The sequence below is a fragment of the Marmota monax genome, unplaced genomic scaffold (genome assembly GCF_021218885.2).
Source record: "Marmota monax isolate L192 unplaced genomic scaffold, Marmota_monax_Labrador192_F-V1.1 WCK01_AAM20220418_F8-fsc00013, whole genome shotgun sequence".
Classification (NCBI taxonomy): domain Eukaryota; kingdom Metazoa; phylum Chordata; class Mammalia; order Rodentia; family Sciuridae; genus Marmota; species Marmota monax.
In genome coordinates this window covers 1,227,159-1,250,408 of record NW_026692202.1, presented here as the reverse complement: position 1 = coordinate 1,250,408, position 23,250 = coordinate 1,227,159, and the positions used below count along the sequence as shown (strand labels likewise).

Here is a 23,250-nt window from a genome sequence, read left to right as displayed (position 1 = left end):
AGAAATTGATAATTCAGATTGGCCATGCTAAGTTTGATAAACATTTAAAACATTCAAGTGGCGCGTGGAAGAAGCAGTTGGATAAATGAGTCTGCAGATGAGACAGAAGATCTAACTATAGGTACAATTTTGGTCTTTATAGCAGTTTTTTATTTTTATTTTTTGGACAGTGCTGGGGATTGAACCCCAAGGTGCTTAACCACCAAGCCACATTCCCAGCCCTTTTTTATTTTTTGAGACAGGGTCTCAGTTGCAGAGGCTGCCCTCCAACTTGGGATCCTCCTGCCTCAGCCTCACGAACCACTGGGTTACAGGCATGTGCCACCACTTCCCACCTATGTTCAGTTTGTTAAGCTCAACTGGGACTGGGGGTGTGACTCAGCAGTAGAGCACTTGCCTAGCATGCGTGAGGCCCTGGGTTTAATCACAAGTTCCACAAAAAAGGAAAAAGAATAACTGCCTAAGTACCTGTACCATTGAGTAGTCCCACCCTTAGTGATTAGGAGTTTCTGTTGCTCCACATCTTTTCCAGGATTTGGTGTTGTCAATGTTTTGGATTTTAGCCACTCTGATAGATATGTAATAGTATTCCATTATTGTTTTAATTTGCTTCCCTTCCCCTTGCTTCATGGTGAATTGCAGTCAACAGGTTGATTGGCATCTTCGCAAGCCTCACCCATCTCTGAGAGGCTGTGTGGCCCTGTAGCTCTAGCAGGTCACCCCATCTCCTCTGCTGTATGGAACTTGTGGCAGTGCTGGATAGGAATTCACATGTATTGGGCAGTCTCACCAGCAGGAGTGCTGCTGTGAGTTCCCAGACACCAGAATTTCCTACCCAAATGCTTCCATCCCGATTTTAGTTCACACACAGTTCACCAATGGCTCCTGGCACCTACTTTTTTTCTTTTTTTTTGTTTTGTTTTTGTTTGGTTTTGGTACCAAGGATTGAACTGAGGGGCATTTAACCACTGAGCCACATCCCCAACCCTTTATTTATTTATTTGAGATAGGTTTGGCTAAGTTGCTTAGGGCCTCACTAAATTTCTGAGGTTGGGTGCTGGAGCTATAGCTCAGTGGTAGAGCACTTCCCTTGCACATGTGAGGTACTAGGTTCAATCCTCAGAACCACATAAAAACAAATAAAAAAAGATATTGTACCAACCACAACTAAAAAAAATTTTTTTTTTTAATTTCTGAGGTTGGTCTCCAACTTGGGATCCTCTTGACTCAGCCTCCAGAATTACAGGTGCACAGTACACCACCACTCCCAACTGCCCTTTGCCCACTTTATTTGGGTTGTTTTCTTATTGTTGAGTTTTAAGAGTTATTTTTGTATTTTTGGCACAAGTCCTTTATTGTTAATATTTTCTCCAAATCTGTGGCTTGTTTTTTCATTCTCATAACAGTGTCCTTTGTAAAGTAGAAGTTTTTAATTTTAACGAAGTCCAATTTATCAATTTCTTTATTCATGGATAATGTTTTCTTGTTGTTGCATCTGAAGTCACCACTATGGTGGGACGGGGCACATACCTATAATCCCAACTCTGCAGGGTAAGGCAGGAGGATCCCAAGTTTGAGGCTAGCCTGTGCAATTTAGTAAGACCCTGTCTCAAAATAAAATATAAGCCAGATGTGATAGCACCCACCTATAATCCTAGAGACTAGGGAGGCTGAGGCAGGAGGATTGTAAGTTCAAGACCAACCTCAGCAATTTAGCAAGATCCTGTCTCAAAAAAAAAAAAAAAATTCTGGTGATGTAGCTCAGTGGTAAAGCACCTCTAGGTTCAATCCCTAGTACCAAAACATTAAAAATAAAAATAATAAATGGCTGGGAATGTAGTACAGTATTAAAATGCCTCTGGGTTCAATCTAGTGTATCTAAATAAATTAATTAACTAAAAAAATAGAACTCATTTCCATACCCAGGGTCAACTAGATTTTCTCATTTGTTATCTTCTTCAAGTTTTACGTTTTTGTCATTTACATATTGGTTTGTGGTCCATTTTTTGAGTTAATTTTTTGTAACAGTATAAGGTCTATTCCTAGATTTATATTTTTATTAATGAATTTTTTACTAGATATGAAATTATTAACTGCTTTGATAACTAATATTAAAAGGTTAAAAAAACTGTGAAAAGAAAAAAACTAGTATACAGAATCTTTACAGTTATATTAAGTGTCATTCTTTAAAATTTTTCCTTGGGAAAGAGGTTTGAAGTCTGCCTAGGGAAAAAGCCAGGGACAGTCTTTATCCAGAACACATCAGGATACAGAACTAACAGTTCCATTTCAGGGCTGCCTTTCTGTTATCTACTGTTAACATGTACTGAGTGCTCTAAGTGCAAATGATTAGTCAAGGACACTTCCTTCATTTAGGAGTATTATTCTCCAAGTCAGTTATCTTGTTATTTGTCTACATTGCTATTTATTTGCTAGCATTTTCCTTTTCATGCAGGGTTGCAAAAACCTACCTGTTGTTTCTCCCTAATAGAAAATATAATAAAACACTGAAGCTATCAGAACTTGAAGTATGTCCTTCTATAATGGCTAACTTCAATTTTTAAGAAAATTATTCTAATTATTTATCATTTAGTAACACAAGTACCTTTGCCTCCAAATGTGTCCTTGGTTTTTCTTCTTTTGGCTTGTTGAAAAATGTTTTGTCAATGTCAACTAAGTATTATATGAATATCTTTGTGTTGCCCAAGTGAATCATAAAGCTTTGCTCTTAAATTTTGAAATTTTAAATTTTATTTTTAAGTTTTTCTTTAAAAAAATAAGATCTTCACAAGATTGAATTAAGTGATGTTCATTTGAGACTTTCAAAAGCCTACTGTTTGAAACACTCATGCATACTGTTCTCAAAATACAGTTCTCTTTTTTTTCATGTTTTCCTTCTATCCTTCAGAATAAATCAATAAATCACTTAAATCAACTTTACTAATAATTCTCCATTTTTTGTCTTTAGTGCTTCCATGTTATAGTGTATTTTGAATATCTAAATTCCTCCAGTATTTCTGCCATGTTAATGGATACATTTTTCGACAGCAATAATCACTAAGTCCGCATTCATTTTGCCTTTCTTTTAAGATATGTTGAGCCAACAATTTATGACATGAATTTTATAAATCTTTTACTTCTGATTTTATCCTTGTTTTTCTAATTATTTCCCTTATCCACGTTTTATGTGACTGTATATATAGAAATATATATATATATATATATATATATACACACATATATATATGAATAACAAAATTTTGTCATTAAAAACATTAATTGTTCTAAACAACTATATACATATATGCATATATAGGGATAACAAAATTTTGTCATTAAAAAACATTAATTATTCTAAACAACAACAGAAGCCACAATAACACAATAATACCTCTGGAATGAACAGGTCTTAACATTTTGCTTCATTTCATTGAAAAAAATAATGTGTTATGAAATTATCCTTTGCATAGTAATGTCTTCGTGTTTTAAAAAAATTTACATAGAAGACATCTAACTATACTTATCATTCTGTAACTTGCTTTTTCTCACTCAAGAGTGTATTTTCAGAGTTTGTATTGCTATTTTATAGCTAGTTTTTAAAAATTTTAGCTACTGTATGGTATTTCACTGTATGAAGATGAAACAATCTACTTATTTAGTCTTGATTAATGTGTATTTAGGTAACTTTTTTTTTTCAGTTGTAACCAGTACTACAAAGAACATCATTCTACATATCTCCAGTGAACATGTGCCATTTTCTCTACGGTTCACTTATAAATACTGAAAAGTGTAATTACTGAGTTACAGGATACATACAGCATCACAGTTTTCAAATAGTCTTCCAGAATTTCATACCAGTTTACACTCCCAGCAGCAGTTAGTGGAAATTTTCATTTTGCGACCTCCTTGACAAAGCTTCACTTCAACAGCCTTCTTTTTAAGATTTTGTCAATCTAATGGATGTGAAATACTTTTTTTTTTAAGTTATTTATTTTTAGAGATGGAGTCTTAACCATAAGGCTGGCCTCTGAATTCCTAGACGGAAGCTATGGCATGAGCCACCATCCCTGTTTGTTTTAATTCGTGTTTTTCTGATTTAGTGAAGTGTTTTGTTATGTTTTGTTTTTAATCAGTTGATGTTGGGCTGGGGTTGTAGCTCAGTGGTTGAGCGTTTGCCTCGTTTGAGTAAGGCATTAGGTTCAATCCTCATTGCCACATTAAAAAAAATATATATCAGTTGATGTTTTCTCTCTCTTAACACCTTTTATCATTTTATTAATTGTGTTTTTCTTAATGATTTGTAGAAAAGTTGTTTCTGAATTTCTAAAACGTTGCTGTGTATTTTGCTTTTTAAAAATTTTGTCAATGGTGGATTTGTTTTATAAGTTGTTTTATAGTAAACTTTAATATAGTTAATCACATGTAGATGGTCAGTATAGTTGGAATATATTTTTATGTTTGACATGAAGTAGAGATATATGTTTATTTTTTATAATGTGGATAACTTGGTATCTTGGCACAAATTGTGAATAGCCAATTTGCTCCCTCTTAAAAATGCCCTCTTGGGCTGAGGTTGTGGCTCAGCGGTTGAGCACTTGCCTAGCATGTGTGAGCCCCTGGTTCGATCCTCAGCACCACGTAAAAATAAATAAATAAAAATAAAGGTATCATGTTCAACTACAACTAAAAAATAAATATTTTTAAAAAATGCCTTCTTTTTCATATACCAAATTCCCACATTTATGAGAGTCTATTTCTGAACTGACTTTTCTGTTCTGTGGATATCTTTTTCTCATTTTGGGCCACTATTTTAATTACTAAAGGGCTATAATAAAATCTTAACAACTAGTAGAGCAGTATGTCTCCTTGTTCTTGTTCACAAAGATCTTAAAGATTTTTGTCATTATTCCTATGATTCCTATAGTTCTGACCCTATTGTGTGAAATGTATTAAATTACATTTTCTAGATGATTGTCTATGCTGTGTTATACAGTGTATTTAGACGGTCATATTTTCTCCAGTTAAAATTTTTGTTAGTTCCTTTTACTACATTATCATCATCATTATAATGTTCTGGGGATAGAATCCAGAGGCACTGTACCATATAGCTAGATCCCCAGCCCTTTTTATTTTTTGTTTTGAGACAGGATCTTGCTAAATTGCCCAAGCTGGCCGCCATCTTGCAGTCTTCCTACCTCAGCCTCCTGAATTACTGGAATTACAAGCTTGTTTACACTCTTATACATTTTGTTTTTTATGTTTTATCAGTTTATCAAAATCTCTAGTTCAGTATTAAATAGTACTAATAGTGTTAAATAGTGGGCATCCTCATTGTCAGTTGGTGTTTTTATTATCTGAGATAGATTTTTATTCTTGAAAAGGAATATTTTTAGTTTATTTAGTTTTCAATTCATTAAAGTTGTTTTTTTTAAACATTTTTTCCTAAGCCTTTGAATTTAACTTACAAATTTTACTAGGTCTGTTTTTAGGTCTAATACTTTCTCCATGGAAATAAGAATTTTGACTTTTGGATTCATGTTTGGTTAACTTATCAGTCTAAAAGTTTGAATATTCAAATATGGACTAGTACATACACATGTAAATTCCTTATTCATTTTAAACTATTTTAAAATGAATAACTTTTTTTTTTTCAGTTTAGCCTATCATATTTTCTTCAATACTTGAAACAATCATTAGGGCTGATTTGCAAACTTAATATGCAATGTCTTCCTTAGTAAGTAACTTTTGTGAATTCAGTAAATTAGACTTCTACATTTAATAAATCTAATTTTATTAATCATTTTAAACATGTAAGAAAACCTAACTCCAACCTGGTGGTGCTGCAAGCCTTAAAAGCCCATAGATTTGGGAGGTTGAGGCAGTAGAATCACAAGTTCAAGGCCAGCCTGGGGGATTCATTTATTTAGGTACCAGGGATTGAACCCATGGATGCTTATCCACTGAGCCTCATCCCTAGCCTGATGGACTAAGTTGCTTAATGATTCACTAAATTGCTGAGGCTGGCCTTGAACTTTATTTATATCCTCCTGACTACAGCCTCTGTCACTAGGGTACAGAGGCATGTGCCACTATTCCCGGGCAATTGGAGCTTTTCATATTGTAAAATACAATATTTTCCTTCTTGTATGTAAATTTAACAGTTATTTACAAGTTTTTCTTAAATGCAAGCATTTCAACTACTTGTTGAAATTATAGAAATTGTGTGTGGGTTTTTTGGTTTTTTTTTTTTTTTTTACTTTTTTAGATTGGCATTTGATGGTTGTCTAGGTTAAGATCATCAAGATACTCCTAAAGATATTCTAGTGAAGACAAAACTTGTTTGCAAGGTTTAGAATTCAGAGTTTGGCAAAAATAGCAGTAAAAGTTCACCATATTTGAAAGTTTGCCTTTGTTAGAACTTTTATAAATGGACAAGAACTTCAAGATGACTTAACGCTTTAATTTATAGATGTAGATGAAGCTATGGAGAGTTTAATATACTAATTAGAACAAGATCACATAACTAGTTATAAGTTAGTGTTTTCATCATAACATCAATGAATCCAAATGTAAAGTCCTAGCAGTGAGCAGTAGAGTTTGGGAGGAGTCTCTGACACCGAGCATATAAAGACTGTGGTGTTTAATGTTCTCTATTTTCCTCACTTTGTCCTAATTGCAATTTTTTAAATTCTTCTCTTCAGAAAGGAACAGATGATGGTATTATTAACAGATAATGTTATTAAATGGTATGTTATTAAGTGGAACAGATGGTGGTATTAATAATAGATGATGTTATTAAATAATATATTTGTATATATATTTAAATCATTATTAATATAGAAAATTTAAGAGACAAATTCAATTTTTTTCTCCAAAATAATTTTGTACAATTTGTTTGAATCTTTTGCTCAGTTTCATTGTCTCATCTATGACCTCCAGTGATAAGGGGTTTTTTTTGTGTGTTAATTGAAAATGTTGTAGAAGCTACCAAATAATTTGGCTATATTATCATGATTCAATCAAGTGGATAGACCAGAGATGTTATTTACTAAATAAAGTGAGCTTAAATTATTGAAAAATACAATTTTTAACCTTTTAAAATAGGACAGTCCCTTATTCGAAGTAGGAATTTTTCATGTAGTATGCCACAGACAAGAATGCCTTAGACAATTTGTTATTTCTACTATAAAGTGTTATTTCTTTTTTATCATATATATATATATATATATATATATATTTTTTTTTTTTTTTCATCCCTGTCTTGATAGTAGTCTTCTATGTAGAGCTGCACTGAAGAGTGTAAGTCTGTTCTGTGAAATGCTGATCTCTCAACAGGATCCTCAAGAATGATTTCTGTTGCAAATAAGTTTAGGAAATGAATGTTCTATCTGTGTTTTAGAAATTCATAGTAATAGAAGCATATTAAAGATACTGACAAGGCTTGCTAATAAGGAAATTGGTTAAATTTTGTTTATCCATTTCCCCAAATTTATTTGCCTAGAAATCAATTTAGGAGGTAACTCTAACATTCTATGACACTAGAATTCTAGTTTTGGTAAATATAATTTAATAGTATGAATCCTTAATGAAATCTATAATTTTTAAGTATTAAATGATTGGGTTTTTTTTGTTTGTGGTGCTGGATATCAAACTCGGTGGCTTGCATGTGCTAGGCAACCACTGTACCACTGAGCTATATCCTTAGCCCAGTTTCCATATCTATCTGCCCCTCCCGCCCCCTAAAGTATTGGGGATTGAACCCGGGGACATTTTATCACTGAACTATATCTCCAGCCCTCCCCCTCTTTTTTTTGAGACAGGGTCTCTCTAAATTGCCCAGGTTGGCCTCTAAGTTGCAATCTTTCTGCCTCAAACTCCTAAGGTGCTGGGATTACATATGTGTACCACCATGCATAGGTAGACTTAGATGTACTTTTTTAAAATGTCTTTCTACTACATTAATTGAATTAAGAATAACATATGCTTACTGAATATTAATGAGTAAGATGCCTTTGTAGGGAACTTTAGGGAGGGCAATTGTGTGCAGAAATTGCTAAAATAAATCTGTGTGTGTTAAAGCACTACATTAAATCAGATAAACTAATTAATAAATACATTAAAATAATGTTAAATTAACAACAGGTGATAGCTTTTTAAAAGTTAAAAATTACCAATATCAAAACTATCTGCTATTAATTTTTTATTAGAGGAAATTCTGGATATTAATGGATAGAAAAGAGAAATGGAGAAAATAGATGTTTGCTTTTGGGGGAGACTTCTGGGGGATAAACCACTGAGCTCCATTCCCAGTTCCTTTTTTTTTTTTTTTTTTTTTTTTTTGGTACCAGAGATTGAACCCTTGCGGTTGCTTAACCACTGAGTCACATTCCCAGCCTTTTTTTAAAAAAAGTTTGAGACAGGGTCTCTGCTAACATTCCTGCATCTAGTCTTGAGCTTGTGATCCTCTGCCCCAGCCTCCCAAGTCACTGGGATTATAGGCTTGCACCAGCACCCCCTCCTCCAGCTCTTTTTATGCATTATTTTTAAAATTTTGAGACAGGGTCTCAGTGAGTTACTTGAGGCCTTGCTAAATTGCTGAGGCTGCCCTCAAACTTGTGATCCTTCTGCCTCAGCCTTCCAAGTCACCAGTATTACAGGCATGTGCTGCTACATCTGGCTTGCTTTTTTTTTTCTTCTTTTTAAGTGCTTTATGTTTTTCTCAGTTGTGATCTCTGCAGTAGGTCTATCTATAGGTAAAAACAGTTCTAATAGTTGTAATGTTTATTTTCTTTAGAAAATTACAAATTGAATTATGCTCAGTCATACATGTTTCTCTCTGTGTGGAATATGTTAACTTTAAACTGCATCTGTCTGCTATTGAGCAATTTTTGTTTGTTTTTGTTTTATTCTGGTTAAGAAACTCTTTTGTGGGCATCTACCCTGTGCAAACCAAGGCTCTGGAAGATTCCATAAATGAACACGAGTAAACCACCAACCCTGTCCCCAGGCCCCACCATGCCCCTGTGCCTGCTATCAACATCTTATCCTAAGAGACAAGCCGCATCTCTGCAGGCACGGGAGGTTATACCTGCACTACCCAGCACTGGGTGGCTTGCCGTCTCCCCATTCTCCATCCGGAAGCCCTGTGGCAGCGGCTCTACCTCCCCTGTACAGGTTCTCTTGGCACTAGGGCTCTGGCCACTGCCCACTGGGCACGAGCTGGGTGGTGGGGACAGTTGGCAGTTTCCACTGAGCCCTTGTATTGGTTAGCCCATCCACTGTCAGTATGTCCACTCAGGGAATGTACATTTCTTCTAATTTTGTCTTAAAATAGTATTAAGAAAGTAAATTTGATAACTTTTTAAAAAATGTGAACCCAAAGATAGGGAACATTGGATTGTCCACCACATGTAGAACCTAGGGACTTCAGTCTGAATCCTGGCTTTGGTATTTCTTAGACATGTGACTTTAGCTAACTCAATCAATCATTTTGTCTGTTTCTAATAATGGTAGTAATAGTAATGGCATTTTAATGTTGTTGATGTGTAAAAGCTTTGTAAATGATAATACTTTTCAAGTGCTAGTGGGAATTTTTAGATTTTGTCTTTTAGGACAGATATGAAGGGTCATTTGTACATTTTGCTTTTTCTAGATTTGTCATAAAGCTTTTGAGAACAAGTAACCAAGAGAAATTTGTTTAAAGAGAGTATTATTGGCGGGAGAATTAGTCTCCAGGACATGGTAAGAATTAGGACTTTTGTCTAAGTCCTAAAAAATTGCGGTAATGGGCTGGGGATGTGGCTCAAGCGGTAGCTTGCTCGCCTGACATGTGCGCGGCCCTGGGTTTGATCCTCAGCACCACGTACAAATAAAGATGTTGTGTCCACCGAAAACTAAAAAATAAATATTAAAAAAAATTCTCTCTCTCTCTCTCTCTCTCTTTAAAAAAAAAATTCAGTAATGGGTTAATTTAAAAGTTTCTGACATTATGATAGTTGGACAATAAATATCAGAAGCATTAAAACTATGTTTGACCTAACAATATAATTTCTAAAGTAATTTAATGAAAATTTGACATAAGCATTTATGAACTGCCATTTAAAAATTTGTACTTTAAAAGAATAATGATACATGATAACATCTATCATATATTATTAAATAGAAAAGCAATTGAGACAAACATGTTATAATCCTAACTTTGATTAAAATAACAAAAGAATGAATTAATATAAATTAAAATATTAACAATATTTTAATAACCTCAAATTGATAGATTTTTATAATGATTTTTATGTTTTTATTTTTATATTGTAGTACAATTTCCAAATTTTGTAGAAGGAGCTTGTATTCCTTTTGTAATCAGGAATGAATATCTTGATTGATAGATATTTGTTTTTGTTGTTGAACCTATTTCTAACCCAGGCTTAGTGGCACATGCTTATAATTACAGATACTGGGAAGGTTCAGACAGGGGAATTGCGAGTTCAAGACCAGCCTGGGCAACTTTGCAAGGCCCTGAGCAACTTAGTGAAACCCTGTATAAAAATAATTTTTAAAAAAAGGCTAAGGATATAATTCAGTAGTAAAGCATCTATGAGTTCAACTCCAGAGAAATGAAAAGGATGGGTAAAAAATGTGTTTGTGAAATTCTAGGGACTTTACCCATCATATCTGTCCTAAAAGACAAAATCTAAAAATTCCCACTAGCACTTGAAAAGTATTATCATTTACAAAGCTTTTACACATCAGCAACATTAAAAAGTGCCATTACTATTACTACCATTATTAGAAACAGACAAAATAATTGATTGAGTTAGCTAAAGTCACATGTCTAAGAAATACCAAAGCCAGGATTCAGACTGAAGTCCCTAGGTACTACATGTGGTGGACAATCCAATGTTCCCTATCTTTGGGTTCACATTTTTTAAAAAGTTATCAAATTTACTTTCTTAATACTATTTTAAGACAAAATTAGAAGAAATATACATTCCCTGAGTGGACATACTGACAGTGGATGGGCTAACCAATACAAGTGCTCAGTGGAACATTAAAAACCAATGAAGAACTAGAACATTTAGAATTTCACAAACACATTTTTTTAACCCATCCTCAAAATAAGGTTAAATCAACAATGTTGACAAAAATAAAACAAAATTGAATACCAAGAGAAACTTGGTTTGTTTATCAAAACAAACCAAGAAAAAAAATCATATAATTTAAAAAACTATAGACAGCATTCATTTATATGTGAATTATCTATGATTGAACTTATCACTATGAATGCCTTTGGCTATACTTTTTGGCTATACCTTATTCTTCTATAAGTAGGCTCTAAACATAGAGCTTCATTAGGTTTGTTTTTGTTGTTTATTTGTTTTGAGATAGACTCTTACTATCTTGCCCAGGCTGACCATGAATTCCTGGCTCAAAGTGATCTCTGTTTATCGATTCCTGACCTCAGCCCTCTGAATAAGCCGGGACTGTAGGTGTGCACTACTGTTCCTAGCTCTCAGAGGGCCTTTTCTATTTTGTCTACTAACGTGTACATTAGAAGGACTGCAGCACTTTCGGCATCTGCAACAGTCAGCTCTAAATAAAGTAGGAACATTAGAAACCAATGAAGAACTAGAACATTTAAGAGAAGATTAATATCATTATTTGTAGGTACATTAAAGTATATTTTGATCAACTTAATTAAGCTTCCATTTTAACTGAGCAGAAAACTTGGGCTTTGTCATTTTGCCCTCTGTGCTACTTAACAACATATGCTATTTCTCATGTTAAGACCTTAACAGCTGTGCCAGCAAGTCTAGTTTGAAAAAAAAAAAAAAGTGAGGGCTTAATGGTGTCTCTTTGCAGATCAGCCTGTCAACATTTCTGTCCATCAGTAGATTACTTTAGCCCTTCAGAACAGTTGTTTACCTCAAATATGTGGGTCAAAATTGAGTGTTGTTAAGACACTGCAGCTTACTATAAGAACTAGAGGGGCTGGGGCTATAACTCAGTGGTAGAGCGCTTGCCTCACACATTGGGGCACTGGGTTCGATCCTCAGCACCACATAAAAATAAATAAATAAAGATATGGAAAAAAAAGAACTAGAATTATGAATTTGGAACTGTCAATTCCAAGGAAAGCAATGTTAGACAAAGCTAGGTGTTTGTGTTGCTGTTTTTACAGAATAATTCAGATACTACTGTCAGTAGCTAGAACCCTCTCTGATCTGAATGACAGATCTCTCCTTTTACCTTATACTGAGATGACTTTTCAGTAGGATTATCTTGGAGCTCTGCATGGCTTTTTTTTTTCCTCTTCTATAAGTAGGCTGTTTTATTATTTTGAATTTCACAAACACATTTTTTTATCCATCCTCAAAATAAGGTTAAATCAACAATATTGACAAAAATAAAACAAAATTGAATACCAAGAGAAACAAAATAATTAACCTCTATAATAAATTGCTAATCAAGCCATAATAAAAATAATAATTAATTTAAGTAACTTTAACTTTGATCTTGAATCTTTTTTTATTTTTCCAATTTGTTATATGTGGCAGCAGAATGCATTTTGACTCATTGTACACAAATGGAGCACAACTTTTCATTTCTCTGGTAATTCACCATGCAAAATCACCATTCATGCAATCATACGTGTACATAGGTTAATAATGTCTGTCTCATTGTACCATCTTTCCCACCCCTATACCTCCTCCCCTCCTCTCATTTCCCTCTGCCCAATCCAAAACTTGCATGACTTTTAATCATCCAGTTAAGCAAGCATTTAGGTTTGAATTAGGTGCTGAGTTTATAAAAATGAGCAAAACTTGATCCCTGTCCTCAAGGCTTGCACTTTAATGGGAAAGACATAAACAGATTACTTCAATATAGTGTGTTAAGCAAGCATATGGATTTGCACAGAGGAGTGTTAGCTCAGGCACAGGGAGCCAGGAAAGGGAAAGCTTCATGAACAGATTAACTGATAAACTGTGTCTTACAACGTGGGTAAGAATATTACAGGAGGAGAGAACAATAGAACACTAGAAATGTGTTCACTTAGTAGGAGAAGGAGAGAATTAGATACATAGAGAATAGATCTTTATGCCCCCAAGAAGGTACTTGGACTTTATTCTGAAGGCACTGAGCAGTCACTGAAGAGTTTTAAGCATTGGAATGACATAACTGGATTGCAATATTAGAGTACTCTAGAGGTACAATCATCGAAAGTTTTGTAAGACAATTAGTAGGAGGAAAATCTTTTCAGAGGCCATTGTAATAGGCGATCCGTGATGAATGCCTAGTCAGTGATGGTAAGGATGGAAGAGGATAGGTGATTCAAGAAGTGTTTTACACATTGAAAGCCTCAGGATTTGAGGATTGGGGAGTAGGGAGCTAATGCTGTTAGGTGAGATTGAGGTTGCAGAAGCAAGGCTAAGGGGGGCTCAGTGGTAGCTTACTTGCCTGGCATGTGTGAGGCACTAGGTTCGATTCTCAGCACCACCATATATTAATAAATAAAATAAAGGTCTATCAACAGCTAAAAAAAAAAGAAAAAAAGATCACAGAAGCAAAATATACATTTATTTATTTTTATTTATTTTATTTTGTTGTTGTTGTTGTGCTGCTTTTTAATATTGGGGATTGAACCCAGGGGCACTCTACCACTGAGCTGTACCCCTAGTGCTTTTTATTTTGTATTCTGAGACAGAATCTCACTCATTTGCCAGGGGTGACCTCAAATTTGTGAGCCTTCTGCCACAGCCTCCCAAGCTGCTCAGGTTACAGGCATGTGCCACTGTGCCCAGCTGCAAAACAGTTTTTAGGGGAAAGATGGTATGTTATTTAAGATATAAATTTGACGGCTGGGGATGTGGCTCAAGTGGTAGCGCGCTCGCCTGGCATGCGTGCGGCCCGGGTTCGATCTTCAGCACCACATACAAACAAAGATGTTGTGTCCGCTGAAAACTAAAAAATAAATATTTAAAAAAATTTTTAAAAAAGATATAAATTTGAGGCACCTTTAGGACATTCAAATAGAAATGAACTCTGTTAAAATTCAGAAAAATGATAGTACTTGATAAAAAATAAATTACCATCTTGGGCAGAAAGAAAGAACAAATTGTTATTATTACTTAAGAAGAGCTGGGCCTAGAGAAGACATTAAGTATAAAAATTAAATTTGCAAGCTGGTCTGGTGGTGCACACCTGTAATTCCAGCAACTGTAGAGGCTGAGGTAGAAGGCCTCAGAAGTTCAAGGCTAGCCTGGACAACTTAGTGAGACCATGTCCCAAAATAAAAAATAAAAGGGGCTGGGGATATATCTCAGTAGTATAGCACCTCTGAGTTCCATCCCAAGTTCCCAGAACATAAAAAAATTGAGTTTGTGCAGTAACAATGTAAAATTACCATAAGTAGGTAAATATTAAATATGGTGGGCAATTGAGTGCTCTACTTTTTGAAGCCATCTCATATGCCATTTATTGCTTACCTGTTGGAGTTAGTAGGATTATAGTATGATATAATATTAAGATTAATAATGGCATTAATTTAGCATTTATTTTGTTTTTATTTTGCCCAGGGAAGATTTATTTATTTGTTTGTTTGTTTGTTGTTCCTGGGCCTCACACCTACTAGGCAAGCACTCTACCACTGAGCTAAATACCCTCAGTTCTAATTTAGTTTTTGATAATTCAGAAGAGTTTTTTGCGGGGTAGGGGGGTTATGGTTTCTCAGTATCATTAGGCATGTCAGTAATTTTAATGGTAAAACTTTGGATATACTATCCAAACTATACAGATTTTTTAAATATCAACACAGGTAGAGTATCCCTTATCCAAAATGTTTGGGACCACCTGTGTTTCATATTTCAGGTTTTCAGGTTTTGGAATGTTTGCATAGATTTTACCAGTTCAGTAATCTTAATTTAAAAATCCAAAGCGTTTTGAGCATCAACATAAAATCTGTCATATTTTGAAGCATTTCAGAATTGGAATGTTCAACCTGTAATAGATAACTAAAATTTATTGAGTGCCTATCATGTACCAAGCTCTATTCCAATATATTTTTTTTTTTTTTTTGGTACCAGGAATTGAGCCAAGGATGCTTAACCACTGAGCCACATCCCCAGCAACACCCCCTTTTTAATTTTATTTTTGAGAAAGGGTTTCTCTAAATTGCTTAGGGCCTCACTGAGTTGCTGAGGCTGGTTTGGAAATTTTGATCTTCCTGCTTCATAAACTCCTGAGCTGCTAGGATTACAGCCAGGCACCAGTACACCCAACTTCTATTTCACTACTTTATGTTCATTCATTATATATAATTCTTTGAAATAGGCCGATAATCTTATTCTTATCTTAGGAGGAAATTGCTGAGGATCATCCAGGATTCATTCCCCAGGAGTCTTGCTGCATTGCCTGCCCTTTAATCATTATGCTATGCTGCTTTGTAAAATAATATAGGTAATATAGGTTATAGGTACATTTGCTCATTAGGGAAAATGGAAGTAAGAAAAAGCATTATATGAACAAAAGCCCAAAAGGTAATATTTCTAGAAATGTAAACTTATAAAATCTACAGGAATAATTTAGTGTCAAGAAAATACATATACATATATATCGTATGTGTGTATATATTTATATTCAATATATATACACATATATATTAGCACTGGGGATTTTGAACCCAGGGTTGCTGAGCCAACTGAGCCACATCCCCAGCCCCCACTTTTTATGTTTTATTTTGAGACAGGGTATCCCTAGGTCCTTAGGGCCTTCCTAAGTTGCTGAGTCTGACCTCAAACTTTTAATCCTTCTCCATCACCCTCACAAGTCATTGGAATTACAGGTGTGCTCCATAATGCCTGACATATATATATATATACACACACACACACACACACACACACATATATTATGTACAACATACATGTTATATATAAATTACATTATATGTACATATATGTACATATACAATTATATGTACATATAATTTTTATGTGTATAATTTTAAAGAGGGATTACATTTTTATTAGGGGAATGGAAACCTGACAATTCAGAAGAATTAGGGAAATTGGAGAAATACAGAAAATTGAATTATTAAGGAAGGAAGAGAAGGATTTATGTCAGATTAATATTGGCAAAGACTAAATTCTGAGGAAACTGAAACTCCCAGAAAAGAATGGTAAAGAGTTTATCATCACTGCTATTTCTACCACTGTATATTTATATAATATTTTATATGTTCAGAGCCAAAAGAAAGGAAATGACTTAAGATTACATTCCATAGAAGTCTCAGAAACAGGAAAGAACCCAGGTCTTCTGATTTAATCCAGAGCCCTTTCCATTATGTCATATCCCTTTTTGGAACCATGCAGATTCATTCCTGTCCCCAAATCCATAAACATGATGAGGAAAATGCATGAGAAAAGAATTAGTTCATCAACCCTTTATCCAAGAGAGTTAGCAGTAGCCCAAAGAGATGTAATGGTAAGGAATCAATCAGTGGTGCCTTAATTGAAAATATTGCCATGATTCTAGAATCTGAAAAAAGTTTTCCTGCATTGCCTTCTGATTATATATGACAGAAGAGTCACCAAAAGAAAAGTGCTTAGGTATATAAATAATTGCTGTTTTGCTTAGGTATATAAATAATTTTATGTTCTTGTGAATTGTCAATGATGGTCATTTTCAGAGAGGGGAAAGCTGTGGGTGTAATTCATAATTAGCAGCCCAGGAATAGAACACACACACACACACACACACATATACACACATATGCTGTAGTTGGACACAATACCTTTATTTTATTTGTTTATTTTTATGTGGTGCTGAGGACCAAACCTAGCACCTTGCACGTGCTAGGCGAGCGCTCTACCACTGAGCCACAATCCCAGCCCCAGAAATAGAACATTTTTTACTCTTTGTTTTATGTATATCTGTGCTGTTTTGTTATTTTTAGATATATTGTGTTATTTTTTTTCACATGTTAACAAAGGTTTCCATATAATGGGATTATGGGCCATTTTAAAATTCTTAAATATTATATAGTGTACAAATTACACTAACAGATTTCATATTAAGAATTATTAAGTAGGTTGACATTGACAGGTTGACACTCTGCATAGATTTTCCACAGATCCACATAGAAGCAATGTTGTTACATGTAGTTAGGAAAGCAGTAGCACTATAAAACCAGTATTCCTTTCTGTGAGAAAGAAAATTATAACATATATAAGGATGTCAGAAACATTAATTCACTTTCTAGTCTTTGAAAATCCCTATACTTATATACATAGATACAAAAGTATACATTGGGGGGAGGACACAGCTTTCTGTGTGAAAGAGGTACTCTGGCAGGAAGTAAGTAGCAAGAATGGAAGCTGATTACATGTTTTTTTGTACCCAGGATCGAACCCATGAGTGCTTAATCACTGAGCCACATCCCCAGACCTTTTTTATATTTTATTCTGAAACAGGGTCTCTCTGTGTTGCTTAGTGCCTCACTAAATTGTTTTGAACTATTAAAATTGTTTAAATTTGAACAATTTAAATTGTTAAATCCTCTGCCTCAGCCTCCCCAGGTGCTGGGATTATGGGCTCCACTGCACCCAGCCAATTAGAATTCTTATTTAAATTGCTGTAGACAGGACTTTCCTCTGATAGGGATTCTGAGGGTCTCCATTCCATTACAAGCAGGGACAAGTTAGTAGTGATTGTATAACTAGCTGGTTTTTGTAAGCCACATATTTGAATTAAGAACTCCCTGGCAGTGGTCATTTGGTACTTATTTTTACTTCAAAGCAATTTTAATCCTTTAGCAATTAATTTGAATGTTATGCTTATTAGGCAACGAAATTTTCAGTTTTATAGGATCCCAGAGCAACTATGATGTATAATTTGGGCGGTGTTTTATATTACCCTTGGAAAATATAAGAAATGTATGTTTGAATTAGGAATATACCACTTTTCTGGAAAATTATAAAAGTGCTACAGGAATTTTATTTCTTTTCACTGTGGGATTGTTAAGAAGGGATTAATTTTCCTTAAAAAGAGGCAGGATACTGTGGATATGATGAAAAAATTGTTAGTGATGTGTGAATTAAAGAAGGAATACCAGGTGTCAGAGTAGGGTCTTAAATCGTGATCCTTGGCAGGAACAAAGTTGTTCTTTACCCTGTTGTGTCTGGATAGCTACCAGGGCCTGTGGAAGTCTTTACAGTCTATTTCTCAAAGTTCTAGGAGTTTAGAAGCTTTTATGTGGAAAGTATGAGTGGTCTGATCTTGTTCTTGTTTTTCTTTTTTCCTTTGTTTAACGAATGGTACTTTTTATTCTTAGAGAAATTATCAAAATGGTTAAATCTGATGAGAAGAATTTTATAGTTTTTAATAGTCTGTTTTATTATTTCTTACTTTAAAAAGCAAACCAATATAGTCTGTTTTATTATTTCTTACTTTAAAAAGCAAACCAATATGGGCTGGGGATGTGGCTCAAGCGGTAGCGCGCTCACTTGGCATGCGTGCGGCCCGGGTTCGATCCTCAGCACCACATACAAACAAAGATGTTGTGTCCGCTGAAAAACTAAAAAATAAATATTAAAATTCTCTCTCTCTCTCTCTCTCTCTCTCCCTCTCTCCCTCTCTCCCTCTCTCTCTCTCTCTCTTTTAAAAAAAAAGCAAACCAATATCTATGTATTATGTATTTATTTGTTGCTGTTGTTGTTTGCAGAGCTGGGGATTGAATCTGGGGCTTTTGCACATGCTAGGCAAGTAAGTGCTCTACTACTGAGGCACATCCCCAGCCCTGAAATTATGTTTTTAAATTTTTTTTAAATTTTAATTTTTATGTATGACAACAGAATGTATTACAATTCATATTACACATATAGAGCACAATTTTTCATATCTCTTGTTGAACACAAAGTAGTCACATCCTTCGTGTCTTCAAACATGTACTTAGGGTAATAATGGCCATTGAATACTTAGGTAATAATGGCCATCGAATTCCACCTACTTTCTTACCCCTGTGCCCCATCCCTTCCCTCCCCTTTTCTGCCGCAGTTTGGCTGGGCACAATTCAGGAGCCACTTGTCAGAAGAAACGAACTTTATTTTTAGAACCACACACCAAACCACACAGCTCCTCAGGAAAAACCTTCAGAGCCGGACTGCCACCACCCGCTTCCCACAAGCCTCTCAACCTCCCCTACTCCTCCAGCTGATTGGCTGGGTTGCGTGGGCGGAGCCAAAAAAAGTCCCCCAGTGAGCAGCTCCTGGTCTGAAAGGGCCGGGAAACAGCCCAATGAGCATCACTGCAGAGGAGCCAATCAGTTGGCAGCTAGAAGTTTGCTGGGGCCACTGTGAGCCAATCATCAGCTGGCAGCTGGAAGTTTGCTGGGGCCTCTTCGGCTGTGGCTCTCAACATCTCCCCCTCTCTGTTTAAACAACAAGCCTGTGGCTTAGGGACCGTGCCTGCCTTAGGTTGTCCAATAGTACATATGGTCCTTACCATTCATCGGATGAGCTGACCTCAAGGCGTCAGCCTCCTGTCTTAGGTTGGTACCATTGCAATTGGATCTTACCCGTCATTGACTACCGGTCCAGCATACAGTCACACCTGTGGATAGGTCTTTGTACCAGCGGGGGTGGGGGGGGGTGAGGTTCTTTGCCTCACCTCTGTTGGCCCCCAAATTTTAGCTGAATGACCATGACAAGCAGAAGGGAGGAAGATACACCAAGCCAATTGACGGCTCCTTTTGGAAAAATTGTACCACCGATGACACCATCAGCAAAAATACCCCAACACTACCACAAGTCGCTGCACCAACAGATAGTTCACAATGCATACAAGTAAGTTCACAATGCATACAAGTGATACATAGTCCAGGGAAGTTCTGCAAGCAGTTCAGTGATGGCTATTGCAGAAGCTGTAGATTGGTTTTATCTTTGTCTTCACCGGCACTGGGATGAAGATAGGAATTCTGGCAATAATGGCTAAAGAAAAAATTATGTAACATTCCAGAAGGCACTAAAAGAAAACAATTTTCTTAACAATTTACATTATCTTGAACAGAATTATTAAATATAATGAAAAGGAAAGGTGAAAGTAAACAAACAGATCTATTAACCTCCTTTTTTGTTCACATATTAAAACAATCCTCAACAGCTGTTTACCCAATTTAAATTAAACCATTTAAATCATGTGAATAAAAAAAAATATTTGGATCCATTTTTTCATGAGCGCTCATCATATATGATATATGGACATATAGTACATACAAACATACAACATAAAACACAAGTGTGCACACATAATATAATACGTATAACACATAACATAATAGTAAAGGTCTTATAACTTTTTACAGGTGAAATCTCCATTGCAATGTTTAAAAACTTATAGTCAAAAAATAGAACTGATCAGCAAAACATTAACCTAGGTCTGTATGAGCTCAAAAAACAAAATAGAACTTCATGATGTGGGAAAGGGTAATAATAAAATAGATATTGAAAAAAGCATCCTGGTTCTGTCGCAGATGTAAGGATAGCCAAACTGGAGTTTTAGATATCAGCTGTTATGGATTTGAGCCAAATCATCTTCTTTTTGGTCTGTAGAAATCGCTTTAGTTAATCTCTCTGGAATCCAAATCGGCTGCTGTTCTCCCTGTGTAAACACACTAACAGACCTCCGACTCCAGACAATCACTGGGTCAGTACCTTAGTTAATCTCTCTGGAATCCAAATCGGCTGCTGTTCTCCCTGTGGAAACACACAAACAGACCCCCGACTACAGACAATCACTGGGTCAGGACCTTAGTTAATCTCTCTGGAATCCAAATCGGCTGCTGTTCTCCCTGTGGAAACACACAAACAGACCCCCGACTCCAGACAATTACTGGGTCAGGACCTTTCCATTGTCCTGTTAGAATATCCTTCCAAAGTACCTTGGGCTTATGTACATTTTTTGGACACATGCCTTTCCGCAGCACTAAGTCCTGATAAATCCAAATTTAAAAAGTTTAGAGTACAAAGTGTTATTTTAAGTTTCTTTGGGGAATATATACCCCTTCCCAATTCTTTCTTTTTGCTTTAATAAGTACATTTTAATAGTTTGATTAGCTCTTTCAACTATGCCTTGTCCCTGTGGATTGTATGGGATTCCTGTTATATGAGTAATGCCAAATGATGAGCAAAATTGTTTAAAAGAGGTAGAAGTATAACCAGGGGCATTATCTAACTGTTTTGGAACGCCCACAGTGGCAAAATTTTGTAAGCAATGAGCTATAATATCTTTAGTTTTTTTCTCCGGCATGAAGGGAGCCCATCAAAAATCCAGAAGAAGTATCAACTGTAACATGCAAATATTTTAATTTTCCAAATTCTGGCAAGTGTGTGATGTCCATCTGCCAAATATGGTTAGGTATCAGTCCTCTAGGATTGACTCCAAGATTAACTTGTGGTAAAAAGGTCACACAATTTTGACATTCTTTTATTATTTGTCTAGCTTGTTCCTTAATTATTTTAAAACGCTTTTGTAAAGTATTAGCATTGACATGGAACTTTTTATGAAAATTTGTAGCTTCTTCTAGTGTAGAGAAAATATGTATGTCATGTGTAGTTTTATCTGCTAAATCATTGCCCAAACTAAGGGCTCCAGGCAATCCTGTATGTGCCCTGATATGTCCTATAAAGAATGGATCTTTTCTGTCCCAGATTAGACTTTGTATAGTGGAAAGCAAAGAGAAAACAGTAGAGGAAGGGGAAATCCTACCAGCATCTTCAAGGGATATTATAGCATTAACTATATACTGACTATCAGAAAATAAATTAAATACAGAATCTTTAAACATCACAAAAGCTTGTAATACTACATTAAGCTCTACCTTTTTTTTTTTTTTTTTAAGAGAGTGGAGAGAGAGAGAATTTTTTTAATATTCATCTTTTAGCTTTTCAGCGGACACAACATCTTTGTATGTGGTGCTGAGGATCGAACCCGGGCCGCACGCATGCCAGGCGAGCGCGCTATCACTTGAGCCACATCCTCAGCCCTAAGCTCTACCTTTTGAGCTGATTGTTTGGGTACTAAAAATGTAAAAGTTTGATCAGGTGTAACTATTGCTGCTGTACCATTATTTGACCCATCAGTGAATATATTTGGAGCATTCATGATAGGTGTTTTTTTTTTGTCATTTTTGGAAAAATTACAGGATGCAATGACCAAAAAGACAATAAAGGATTAGATGGTAAGTGGTTATCAAATGAAACATTAGATTTGCACATGATTATTGCCCAAGTATTTAACTCATTAGCTAACTCATCAATTTGATTCATAGTATATGGAGTAATAATTTTATTGGGAGAAATTCCAAACACTCCCTTTGCTGCTTTTATTCCTTTGAGTATTAATTGTCCTACAGCCTCAGGATACCTAGTAAGAATAGTGTTAGGAGAATAAGACAAATGTATCCATAATAATGGACCTTCTTGCCAAAATACTCCTGTAGGAATATTTTTTGTTGGTAGTACAATAAATAATAAAGGCAAACTTATATCAATTTTATCCAAATGCATATTTTCCATATATGTTTCAATGATTTTTAATGCCTTTCTTGCTTCAGGCATTAACATTCGGGGTGAATTTGGATCTGATGGATCTTTTAGGATATCAAATAAAGGTCCCAACTCTCCTGTTGGTATACCTAGATAAGGCCTTATCCAATTTATGTCTCCTAATAACTTTTGAAAGTCGTTAAGTGATTTGAGTTGATCTACTCGTATTTGAATTTTTGGTGGACGGACCATGGTTGAGGATAATAGAACTCCTAAATAATTAATTGGAAAATTTAATTGTACTTTATCTATTGCTATCTCTAGATTATAATTTTTTAATAAGTTTGTAAGTGTGGCATAACATTCTAGCAATGTGTTTTTATCTTTGTGTGCTAATAATACATCATCCATATAGTGAAATATTTGTAGTTCAGGATTTTGATTTCTAAGTGGCTGGATTACTTTGTTAACATAAATTTGACACATAGTTGGGCTGTTAGCCATCCCTTGAGGGAGTACTTTCCATTCATATCTCTGATCAGGACCTTCATGATTCAGTGCAGGGATAATAAATGCAAAACGTGGACTATCCTCAGGATGAATTGGAATTGAAAAAAACAATCTTTAATATCTATAACTAAAACATACCAGGTTTTTGGCAAAGCAGACAATTGAGGAATCCCTGATTGAGCAGGTCCCATAATAACCATCT

General features: G+C 35.2%; 1 protein-coding gene across 15 annotated transcripts in view; it reads left to right on the top strand.

Moving 5' to 3' along the window:
- Positions 1-23,250, top strand: part of Cep57l1 (centrosomal protein 57 like 1) — a 235,012-nt gene that overhangs the window by 2,249 nt on the left and 209,513 nt on the right. For 2 of the 15 annotated variants that reach the window (XM_058575115.1, XM_058575129.1), the window contains exon 2: positions 9,653-9,741. The exons of 8 other annotated variants lie outside the window; for them this stretch is intronic. In XM_058575115.1, the coding sequence (XP_058431098.1) occupies positions 9,739-9,741 (3 nt within the window). In that variant the 5' untranslated portion in view covers positions 9,653-9,738. Of the gene's footprint in view, positions 1-8,342; positions 9,742-23,250 lie in introns of those variants that run through there. 5 more of the 15 variants (XM_058575113.1, XM_058575139.1, XM_058575154.1 and 2 more) reach the window with 4 other exon arrangements.